The sequence below is a fragment of the Pimephales promelas genome, chromosome 21, assembly GCF_988280905.1.
Source record: "Pimephales promelas chromosome 21, fPimPro1.hap1.1, whole genome shotgun sequence".
Classification (NCBI taxonomy): domain Eukaryota; kingdom Metazoa; phylum Chordata; class Actinopteri; order Cypriniformes; family Leuciscidae; genus Pimephales; species Pimephales promelas.
This window is the reverse complement of record NC_142789.1, coordinates 15,047,179-15,059,476: the sequence shown is the minus strand read 5'-3', so window position 1 is coordinate 15,059,476 and position 12,298 is coordinate 15,047,179. Positions and strand designations below refer to the sequence as shown.

General features: G+C 35.7%; 2 protein-coding genes across 3 annotated transcripts; one reads left to right on the top strand and one right to left on the bottom strand.

Annotated features, from left to right (window-relative positions):
- Positions 1-139: 139 nt before the first annotated feature.
- tada3l (transcriptional adaptor 3 (NGG1 homolog, yeast)-like) lies at positions 140-7,286 on the bottom strand. Of its 2 annotated transcripts, none has more exons than XM_039673878.2 (9): positions 7,167-7,286; positions 6,061-6,294; positions 5,727-5,977; positions 3,855-3,960; positions 3,562-3,694; positions 3,368-3,471; positions 3,185-3,285; positions 1,348-1,539; positions 140-1,008 (listed from the first exon to the last, which is right to left on the bottom strand). In XM_039673878.2, exons 2-9 carry the CDS (start codon positions 6,268-6,270, stop codon positions 816-818), a joined length of 1,290 nt encoding a protein of 429 aa, XP_039529812.1. In that variant the 5' UTR covers positions 6,271-6,294; positions 7,167-7,286; the 3' UTR covers positions 140-815. The 2 variants fall into 2 exon arrangements, with proteins under 2 accessions (XP_039529812.1, XP_039529811.1); XM_039673877.2 differs by lacking the exon at positions 7,167-7,286 and adding an exon at positions 6,871-6,997.
- Positions 7,287-7,519: 233 nt separating this feature from the next.
- On the top strand, positions 7,520-12,003 carry arpc4l (actin related protein 2/3 complex, subunit 4, like). The gene is made up of 6 exons (XM_039673883.2): positions 7,520-7,619; positions 8,535-8,653; positions 8,747-8,858; positions 8,946-9,041; positions 11,593-11,763; positions 11,864-12,003. Exons 1-6 carry the CDS (start codon positions 7,617-7,619, stop codon positions 11,867-11,869), a joined length of 507 nt encoding a protein of 168 aa, XP_039529817.1. The 5' UTR covers positions 7,520-7,616; the 3' UTR covers positions 11,870-12,003.
- Positions 12,004-12,298: the final 295 nt, after the last annotated feature.

The window sequence follows — 12,298 nt, the reverse complement described above, 5'->3', positions numbered from 1 at the left end:
ATTAACAACAACAAAAAAGTTTTTTTTTTATTTTCAGACCCCCACATACATGCAACAGCAATGTTTAGAAGTAGTTTATAAAATGTCAGATACATACGACTAAATTCAACATGAACTGAAATAAATGACAACATAATCATGAATTTACAAACGTTTATATTTCCAATTACAATACCTTTATACAAGCTTTATTTCCTTTTACTCATATAAAAAATCAAAAACAACGAGTTCTTTCTCTATCCAATGTAGTGACAAAATACAATCAACACTATGACAACTTTTAAAATGACATTTCAGTCATCTTTTACTCACCCTCTTCCACTCATTTCTGTGGAACAAAACATAATATATTTTGTGAATTTTCTCAGTGTTTGTGTCCATACAATGAAAGTCAATTGACACCAAAACATTCTTCAAAATATCTTTCTTTATGTTCCAAAGAAGAAAGAAAGTTATACAGGTTTAGAATGACATGAGGGTGAGTAAATGACGACTTTTAGAATGGGATTTTTGGGAGACCTGTCGCTATCACAATATCAAACCATTCTGGTAATCAGTTGCATTTGGAACTGTACATAAAGACAAAAAAATAAATGGTAAACTCGAGGTGCCATACTTCTAGCAAGTCACTGGGACTCAGCATCAAACACCTGTATTTATCACAACTAGCCATGTAAGGTCTTATTTTGGATAGAGAGTATTCATAACATATGAACAAATATATTAAACGTTCATGTCTTCAAGTTGTCTGAACGAAGTGTCCATAGCCAACAAAAATGAATGAAAACACATCACATTTTAGCTGCCGGTCATATTTATCCATCCAAGAGTTTGAGAATACTTTCTCTCTCTTTTAAAGCTTTCCACGCCTGATCTTTCTCTTTTTTTGTTGGAGTGCGTTTCTTTTGCCTGGCTGCCATGATGCGACGGAAGGCCTCCATGACCTCGTTATCAGCCACACGAACCCGCTGTCGAAGCTCCTGTTTTCGCATCTCTTCCCGTGCCAACCTGCATGAACAGGATGAAAAGAGACATGTGACTTTTTTTTGAAAATCACATTAAGCCTTGTATTTCACCATGCATATGGGGTTGGTTAGGAAAAAACAACACCACAAGATATTTCTAGTTAAAATTCTCATTGACATCTAAAAAATACCCAGCTGACTGCTTCAATACAGTTTTCATCGGACTAAATTTTAAACTCTGGAAAAGAAAATCTAAACTTGTCACATCAGACTGCTCCCTCTAACTCTTTGAAAGATTACAGGCTTATTTTCATAAGCCAGATTTCATCTTGTGCTGACGGCAATCTTGATCTGGATCTGAAGCTCTTTGGGTGAGACTCACTTGAGCAGCTCCTGCTTGCGTGAGCGGTTGTGGGCAGTCAGAGCTTTGAGTTCAGCCTGTCTTTTCTGCAGCTCAGCCAGCACCTCGTCTTCAGATTCTCCTCCGACACCTTGCCTCTCATCAGAGTCCAGGAGCCCCTGAGACACCAGCTCCTCTCTTATACGAGCCTCCAGAGAGCGTGTGTGAGGCACACTGGGGAAAACAGAATGAGAAAATATTCGGTGAACTTACTTATTGTGCATGTTATTATTACAAAGAGAAAAAAAAAAATCGAAAATGTAATCGCTTTCTCTGCCTCTGAATCAACTTTCAATTTTGGATGATGTCACCCAGACCATAGAGTCAATTGAATAATCTTGACCAATGATAGCTAAATATCTTGTTATCCCGTTCATGTCCACTTTTCACCATCCGATAGATTCCCAAATCCATTTTTTTTTTCCTGTTAACAAATGTCCAGTTTCAATGTCAAAGTCAATGAACAAATATGACTGGTTGGCTGAACAACTAACTAATTGATCTCAACTGGCCCTATATAACTATACTGGTTCACCCGTTTGGAAACGTTTCTGTTTGCATAAGACGTGTTCTTGTATTCAAATACCATTCGACAAAGGACAAAAAAATTGTTTAGAGTGTCAGAACGAGAGTCAAGAGGCGTTAAAACAACTGTTCAACAGGTCCACATAACTATAGAATCATTTCTTAATACGCATGTGAACGCCATCAGCGTTTATCACAGGTTCGCGTTTAAAGTCTGTTTAGAGACATTCATATATATTTTACCTTACAGTTACTTTAAATCCAGCCTCTAGTTCCTAATCGCCAGAGGAGAACTGGCCCCTGACTGAGCCTGGGTTCTCCTAAGTTTTTTTTTTTTTTTTTTTCTCCATTGGGTCACTTGATGGGAGTTTTTGGACACCATTGGGTCACCTGATGAAGTTTTTGGACTCCATTGCGTCACCTGATGGAGTTTTTGGACACCATTGGGTCACCTGATGGAGTTTTAGGATACCATTGGGTCACCTGATGGAGTTTTTGGACACCATTTGGTCACCTGATGGAGTTTTTGGACACCATTAGGTCACTTGATAGACTTTTAGGAGACCATTGGGTCACCTTATGGAGTTTTTGGACACCATTAGGTGACTTGATGGAGTTTTAGGACACCATTGAATTACCTGATGGAGTTTTAGGACACCATTGAGTTACCTAATGGAGTTTTAGGACACCACTGAGTCACCTGATGGAGTTTTAGGACACCATTGGGTCACTTGATGGAGTTTTAGAACACCATTGGGTCACCTGATGGAGTTTTAGGACACCATTGAGTCACCTAATGGAGTTTTAGGACACCACTGAGTCACCTGATGGAGTTTTAGGACACCATTAGGTCACTTGATGGAGTTTTAGGACACCATTAGGTCACTTGATGGAGTTTTAGGACACCATTAGGTCACTTAATGGAGTTTTAGGACACCATTAGGTCACTTGATGGAGTTTTAGGACACCATTGTGTCACTTGATGGAGTTTTTCGGTTCCTTGCCACTGTTGCCTTTGGCTTGCTCAGTTGGGGATATTGAAATTAATTAACCAATCATTAATACCATTAATCAGCTCTACCAAACGTGGATGTTTTTCCACAAAGAAACGAACCATGTTATGTTTTGATTGATACTGTGAAGCTGCTTTGATGCAATCTATGTTGTGAAAAGCGCTATATAAATATACTCGACTTAACTTCAAAAGTTTCAGGACATTTCAAGACATTAAATTGCATAAAAAGAGACAGTAATAACATTTGTTTAAATCTTTTAATGTTATTTTTGGTTTTACCTGAAGGCTTTACCCTGGCTACGAGGTGACGTACCGGCCCCATCATCCTTCCCTGGAATGTCTGGAATAGGGGAATCCTCCATAGGAGATATGATGTTTTCCTACATGCAGGAAAAAAGGATATGACTGAAATAAACCGAGCTGTAACAAAGCTGACTAAATGGCAAATGATGAGTCACTGACCTCAACAAGAGCTTGTAAAAGCCGCTGAGTGAGAGGGCCAAAGGGACAGCCGTCGTCTGGTGGTTCATGCTGTGTCTCTGATTTCTTCAGTAGGGCGTCTACATCTACACAATCCAGAACAGAGGATTAAAGAAACAGATCAGAAAATCAATGCTGCATCCAGAATCAAGATACATCTTTAATGACACGGTTACCTTTAGCATCGAGTTCTGAAAGAGGACCCATAATGCTTTTTTTCTTGTCATTGGCTCTGGCTCCCTCTCTTTGCTCTTCTAACAGGTCCTCTTGAGCCCAGCGTTGGGAATAGTGCTTTCCAAGAGCTGGGATCTGCAACGAAAACCCCCCAGTCAGGGTTCAGAAGTGAAAAATCAACACAACTTCCAATTAAACAGGCATTTCTCTGAATACAGAAGAAGCTGAAGGGAAGGAATGGAACGAGAAAGCTGCAATAATGCAGATCAGGAACTGGATTCTAAACGAACTTTACCTTGTAATACTCAGCTTCATCTTCAGGGGGTTTGAGCAGCTCATCCAGAACTCGGATCTCTTCATTTGTGATGTCTGCACAGTAAGGCTCCACTGAGGCCCAGAATCTGTTTTAAACACATAAAAAACAATTGGTTTGGTACGGTTCTTTTAAAAATGAGTCTCTTATGCTCAACAAGGCTAAATGTATTTGAGAAAAAAATACAATACAACAGTAATGTTATGAAATGTTATTACACAATTTAAAATAAAATTGAAATTCTTCATTTTAATATATTTTAAAATTTAATTCATTCCTGTGATGGAAAAGCAAACCTTTCAGCATCATTACTTAAATCTACAGTGTCACGTGATCCTTCAGAAATCTAATATGCTGATTTAATGCTCAAAAAACACTTCTTATTATTATCAATGTTGATAACAGTTGTGCTTCTTATGAATAATGTTTATGCCTTTAATATTTCTTATATATATATATATATATATATATATATATATATATATATATATATATATATATATATATAACAATTTTTGTGGAAACCATGATTTTTTTTCAGGGTTCTTTAATAAATAGTAAGTAGGGATGCACAATATATTGGCCACCATATCAGTATCGGTCGATATTTGTTCATTTTTGATGTTATTGTTATTGGCCCCATAAGAAAATATGACGGATATATTAAAGACAAAAAATAGTAGATTATTTCCTTCAGCTGAGACACTTCAGTTGCGTACTGTTCACCATGATGGTTTTGAATTGCTTGCAATATGATTGTAATCACTTCAAAAAGGAAAATACAGTAAAGTGTGCAGCACAAGTCTGTCATATTGGCTACATACAATTATCATGAGAACAATAGAACTGTGTGCTTGGGACATGACTTTTAATGGTGAGACTTTTGTTTTTGTTATCAGGCTTTCACTAATTATAAAAAAATTGGAAGTATACAGTCAAAATAAAAATTATTCAGACACAAGATATATTTTTTTACATTTTTTTTTTTTACTAGTTGGTGCAGGACAAATTAGTGCATTTATGTAAGTGAGGATAGCAAAATAAAGTAAACTGTTACATATTATACCCAAAAATTCTTCATAAAATAAAATGTATAAAAAATTGGGACCAAAAATTATTCAGACGCTTTGACCTGAACAAGTTTTTCTTAAGTGTTTTTTTTTTCTTTAATTGCTAATGCGACCTTTTTACAACTCAGACTGAACAAAATCAAGCCTTGCTTGGTAATTGGTCAACCTAAATTTGTATTATCTAATTGTGTACTTAAATTTAACAGTGGACAGCTATTCAACCTAATTAATTAGTGAGACAGTCTAACAGAAGGATGGCCAAAACCAGTTAAATATCAACTGATCTGAGAACTTTGAGTTGTCATATTTTATTACCCTTTTCTAAACTATAGTGAATAAACTATGATAATGTGAGAAATGTTAAGGGTGACTGAATTAATTTTGGTTTAACTGTATTGATTGGTGAATATATCAGTTATAAGCTTTCAAATATTGAGAATGAGTTTTCATATTGATGCATCCCTAATAGAAAGTTCAAATGAACAGCAATGATTTGGGAATGAAATCTTTGAAACATCATAAATGTCTTTACTATTATTTTAGTATTTTATTAGTATTATTATTAGTTTTATTATTATTTTATTATAATTTACTATTATTATGATTATATATTAGCAAAATTATTTAAATAATTAAATAAACAATATTTAACTGGATACTGATAACTTAATATTTCTCCTTTGAAATCAATAAAGCACGAAATGAGAAACAATTGATATTTTATTTAATACCTAACGTTTATGTCGGCAAAAATCTGATTTGTATCCTAAATCTATCAACAAACCTGTTGGGAGCATCGTTTTTAGGATTGCGGGGTATATCTTGAGGGTCCACTTCAAATTCAAAGTCCTGGACCTTGGTCTGTATGTTCTTAGATTTCGGTCTACCAGGCCCAGGTCCGGGACCATGACTTCCTTTTCCATCAAGCTTCTGTTTTTTGGGCTTGGAGTGGCGAGAAGAGGCTGCGAGATCTGGATCCTTCCCTAATTTCAGAAATCTTTTGTCCCCTTTTTTGTCCTGCCAGTCTGTAAGAATCTGTTTCAGAGAAAAAAACATAAATAACTTTAGACATGGGCAGTAGGTGGGAAAATAACAAATAGAAAAACATTACTGGTCACCTGTCTCTGTTCTTCCAGCGCTCTGAGACGTCGGCTCGCAGAGGATAGGAGTGTTTCCAGCTCAAGCTGAAGCGTGTCAAGCTCTTCAATTCCAATGCCGTCATCTTCTGAGCGGCTGAGTACTGCGGTGTAGCGTGGACACACTTTCACATGGTCCACAGGTTTGAAGTCATAGTACTTCAGAGGGGGACAGTCCTTCAGTTCACTCATCTTCTCATTAACAGGAAACTATATCTGAAAAAAAAAAAAAAAAAAAAATATATATATATATATATATATATATATATATATAAAAGTCAGGGTTGTGCAAGGTATCCAACAGGGTTTGATTAATTTCTTACTATTAATGAGGAACACAGGACTGTAAATTATGTTATTTATTTTTATTTTATTTTTTTATGTTGTAAAGGAATGGTTACTAGTAAACATCTAACGTTACAGAGAGATAATGCTAGAGATGGACTGCTGTACATGCTTCTCATTAGGTTTTATCTCTGATTGTGACAATGCCAATGTTACATGTATTGCACCCCTATATTCTCTCTCAAACTATTATGTAATATTGATCACCATATATGAGAGCAGTGTGAGATCATGAGCAGCCACTGTAAGCTAACGGCTACATGCTAATTCAGCTGCATGCTGTTCAAACCACAGATAACCAGTTGTAACATTTATCAGAAAAAATATTTACATTGCATGCAATGAAAAGCTTATGACGAAAATTTTACAAATATGTAAAATAAGTTAAAACAAGAGAATAACCTGAATTCGTACAAAGCACTTTATTCATAACATGTAATTGTTTACCTCCGATAAAGGGGCATCCATTACTGACTAAACCATTATCTCAGCACGGGGGAGAACAGTCGCCGATTACATTTTATTTAATGCTAATGTACTTTAATGTGGTCAAGGTGTGTTTAATTAACACGTCTAGATCAGTTTTGTGTACCATCTGTAAAATCATCATTCAAGATCAGATAAATACTCAAACTTGACAGTTAACGTCTACAACATTACAGCGCAGCATATGGAATGGTACATTCCTGAGTGAAGCGCGTCCAAGCAGTATAAATAAACATTATTTATTTTTAGAGACTTACGTGCTGTATCAACCCATCAAAAATGTTTATTTCAGCACAGTAATATTTTTAGACAAACGCCTCTTTGGCTGTAATGATTTTGACTTCTCGTGTTATTTGCCATATAAGGAAGAAAAAGCGAATCAAGGTAAGATTGCTACTGGGCTCGACCGTAAGTATAAGAATAGCTGTGAAATTTGCATCGGCTTTTGGCGTTTTTTTTTTTTTAATAATTTTTGATCAATTTCACCGTTTCTTAAAATAGAAAACATAAGAACTTGTATTTATATGAAAATCTATTTGATCGTCTACCTTCACTCGTATAGATTCAAATCATGAGCGTATGATAATTGAACTGAGTGCACTTCTAATAGGTATATTACGAAAATGTGAGAACGCAATGGAGGCGTGATTTCTCATCTCTAGGCGTGGCGTGCGGACTTCCGTCTTCCTCCACAGACCTCATATAAAATGGTAAGAGATATACATTTCTAGAAAGTTGCTTAGATTGTTTTTAATATAGCAATAGCAGTCAACTGACCTAATAAACAGCAAATCCGTAAAATAATTGCTAGCGATCACAGCATTGTTTTTTTGTTCATTTGATCGAGTGATGTTAGTCTGTCTTGGTTGATGCTAGCTGGCTAACGTCAATGATTTTGCAGGCAAAGCCTCTTTTTGGCAGAATCAAAACATTAAATGCATGTTTTGCTCACATTTCACTGTATTGATAAAATATTTAATAAATGTACGTGTTTTATTTTTTTCAGACCAAACATTCTTGTTTAGTGATTTTAGACGAATGACACTTTAGCATCTAACGTTAAATGATTGACTCGAGCTCAATGGAATGACCGAGACCAACCCAGCTCGTCCACCCTCAGACAATCATATTTCTGTGTTAATAATTATAATTAGACGCCTTTAAAGTCGGTGCGGTTTAGTGTAGCAACTTGAGATCGAAATTGACAGTTCTTGTTTTTCGGGAAATATTTCAGTATTTGTTAAATGATTTATCCTTGCATACCAATGTATATCATTATTATTTATTTATTGAATGTTTATTATGTGCCCTCATAATCTGTAAGCAAAATAACTTGTCCTCCCACTTGCAACGACTTTACTTCTCTTTTCTGGTGACGTGTTTACTTGCGCGAGGGCGGAACAACCTGTCAGAATTTTCAATTACATGATATCTAAGCAATAGCAAGCTGATAGCAACCCACAACCATCCAATTTGTTTTAATGGACAAAATCAAGTCCTGCCCTATATTTTTGTTCTCGTTTGCAGAGCTGCTTCACTCAGATATAGAAGAAAGTAGAGAAGATAAGACTCGCAACGTCCTTTTCATCCAGACTTTAATTAAATATTCCATTTTTTATATGTAGACGGCAACATTGCGACCCTACCTGAATGCAGTGCGCGCCACTCTTCAAGCAGCCCTGTGTCTGGAGAACTTCTCCTCTCAGGTGGTGGAGCGACACAACAAGCCTGAGGTGGAGGTTAGGTGAGGAAATCACTCATGAACCCCATGTCCTCCCTCCATATATGATGTGTTTTTTAACTGATAAACGTGTGTAATGTATGTCTTTCAATACAGGAGCAGCAAAGAGCTTCTGTTGCAGCCGGTGGTCATAAGCCGCAATGACAAGGAGAAGGTCCTGATCGAGGGGTCTATCAACTCCGTGAGAGTCAGCATTGCTGTCAAACAGGTATGAAGATGAATTGCTGAAGATAGATGTGGTGATGTAAGTATTTTTCATGCCATCATCATCTAAAGATATTCATGGTCTTCTTAGGCCGATGAGATTGAGAAGATCCTCTGCCATAAATTTATGAGGTTCATGATGATGCGAGCAGAGAACTTCTTCATCCTGCGGAGGAAACCTGTTGAGGTAAGATGTGTTGTGAATAACAAACAAGGAAACAACCAAACACGCATAACATGCAAGTCTTTTTAATGGAGTCGTGTAGGATTTTGGAACAAATGCTGAATAATGTAGCTTCACATCATTCTAGACATGTGCTGGTATTCGGTAATGCGATAAAGCGCGCTAATGAATATGCATATTGTTATCGCGGCCACTTCAACATACCGTGAAAAATAATAGATCCGAATTTAGATTTTTAGAACGCACATTAGCTTATTTTCCATCAACCGTTTACAAAAAAACACTGCGTATATGCTGCGCATAACACGTGCGCACTGATGTAAACAATCCCCACATGTATAAGCACTGTGTGCATGTGGCACACTCTAGTCTAATGTTATCCTCGCATGCAGTAGAAGCATGGCGGGAGGAGGAGGGCTGTCGACCCTTCTAAAGGCAGTGCTGCCAACTCTCATGCATTCAGCTTGAGACAATTGACACTTTTCACATGCTCTCGCACCACACATCCATTTTCTAACGCAGAGAAAAATTGCGGAGCAAAGAGAACACTGACACTGACAGACTAGACAGAGCAGGTTACTTTTGATATGAAAAAATATCAGCTCTCAGGTTCTGTCCATTTTATTACAAACTTCAGACAATTTGATAATTTTCAGGGTTCCCGCGGATCCTTAAAAAGCCTTATTAGATTTTTTAAATATAAGACCATAAAAAGTCTTATAAAGTCTTATTTTTACTTATGAAATGTCTTAAATTTTTAGGTTTTTTTTTGTTTTAATTTGGAAAACCTTGAGATATGACTATCTAATTTACGTCCGTATTATTTTTTATTATTCTATCTGCTTGTTCACGTGACAATTCGCATCACATTCATGGCAGAATAACGTCTGGGTCCTGCACGTGAGAGAAGAAGAAAGTTGGCAAATGTCAGTTCAGTCGTAAGTTAATTCTTTATGTGCGTAGGGGTGTGCAAATGTGTATTGTCTATTATGAAAATATAATTGTTTTAACGATGTACGAGGCACTGTGAGCTGACATCGCATTTGTCTCTCGTGCTTTCACTGCGTGATGTGTGCAGTTGTAGGCTATTTATTATGTCTATGGTTTATAGGTATGTCCCCAAATTAGTTTTTGTCTTAAATTTATATCATATTATGTTCTTATATTAGAATATCACATCAGTAAGAGTTTGCTTTGTTTATGCAATCGTAAATGGAGAGTAAATATTAATGGCACTTCTGATGCTGCTTCTGTGTCAACTTTGCACTGAAAAGATGATTTGACTGAATGATTAAATTTGACTGCTTGTATAATTATTGTGTAATTAACTATTATTGTATGAATAAGTATAATTACTTAATAATTTAATTTGAATGTTAGTATTTGACATAAAACTTGACCCTCTAAATACTCAAAGTTTAGAAAAATTGGTGATAATGCCCCTGGAAATCAATTTAAGGTGGCAAATATTGTACATTAATTAATCATTTCTGTCACTGCTGTGAACTGACCACTGCATAGAATTGAAAAAGATATGAATATCTTTGACAGTAAAAACACAATCAGGAAAATATCATCTAATTATTATCACCAAAACGTTGAAAATATTAAGATATATTTTTGTCAATATTGCACACACCCCTAATGTATGGTATTAATTTTGATTTCTTCAGGTCTTACAAAGCCTTAAATTTGAAAAAGTGTGCAGGAACCCTGATTTTGGCTCATGTAAATGTGATCATCTGTTACTTTATTTAAAGATGCAGTACTACTTACCGAAAGGTATGCCTCATATGTCACTGATCATTATATTATAATATCGATCAATCAGTGTTTTTAAACCACTGAAAGAGGTCAATAAAACTGCAGGAGAACAATTGTCACTGAACGTTACATTTACCTCAGGTAGGCCATTTCATGACCAACACATTAGTTAACTATAAAAAAATAGTTATATAGAGGAGTATTTTGCTAAATATGTGCTCTATTTTAAATATTTATTATATTTTTACTTGTGTCATTACATAATTGTTATTATAATGAAAACCACATTATATTTAATTTCTCTCTGTATGTTTACAGCATTAGCCTATGTGAGATATATTTATTTCTTGAGAAAAATTAACATAATATACCTAATATTCATCCAAATGAGTGGATATTGAATCAAGATTGAAATAAAATCCAAGAACTGAATTGAAATCCATGACAATTATACAGTAGCCACATTGTACCATGTAAACATTTCACTAAACTTAGTAATATTCTGTTTAGTTACCAAATCTTTTGAGAAGCACAATTACACATGGTGATCCAAGTTATTGTTTTTTTTTTTTTAGATACCCCCAATCCATCTGTTTCTCTTGTGCAATTAATATATTGTGATAATACAGTGATAAAAGCTCCATCAATTAAATAAATTTGATACTGGCACATGCCTACATAAGGTTATGTTTGTAAATCATAGAATCATTTTTGAAACGCTAAATAATGTTAATGACGCACGCAAACTGATATTACCATGTTTTCTCATTTCCTCTTTTGTGCATTTCAGGGCTATGACATCAGCTTCCTCATCACCAACTTCCACACAGAACAGATGTATAAACACAAGCTGGTGGACTTTGTCATCCATTTCATGGAGGAGATCGACAAGGAGATCAGCGAGATGAAGCTGTCGGTCAACGCTCGGGCCCGAATTGTCGCAGAGGAATTCCTCAAGAACGTATGTTTGAGATGCTGCATGAATATCTTTTAACAGACATATTTAGAAGAATAGGAAGTCCTTTTTAATTTGACTCTATATATATTTTTTTCTGTTCTAGTTTTGAGGATGGCTGTCTACATTCCTGATTCCCATCAGAGATTGGTGTTGCTTTGGTTCCTGCGGAAAAAACATTCAAAGTTTTTAAAATCTCCTCAGAGCAAATGGAAAAGAGTTTATTAGTTAGAATCCAAGCAAGAAGATCTAGAGGAACAACTGGCCAGTCCTGCAGCACTATATGCAGTCACCTTTGCCTTCCGTTCAAGGTGCTCCTTGTGCCCATGGATATTAACAATTGTACATTTAGTCAAGAATTTATAACTCTTGTTTTCTGATGTTAGAAAAAAAAGAAAACGCACAGTCAAGGCAGGTCCTTAAAAGTATTACCTGTAATTAATATTGATGGGCACAGGAATCTTGTTGTTGGACTGTAGTTTTTTTTTTTTTTTTTCTGTTGCCTTTTTATATACATGTACTCATGTGCTTAATTTTTGTT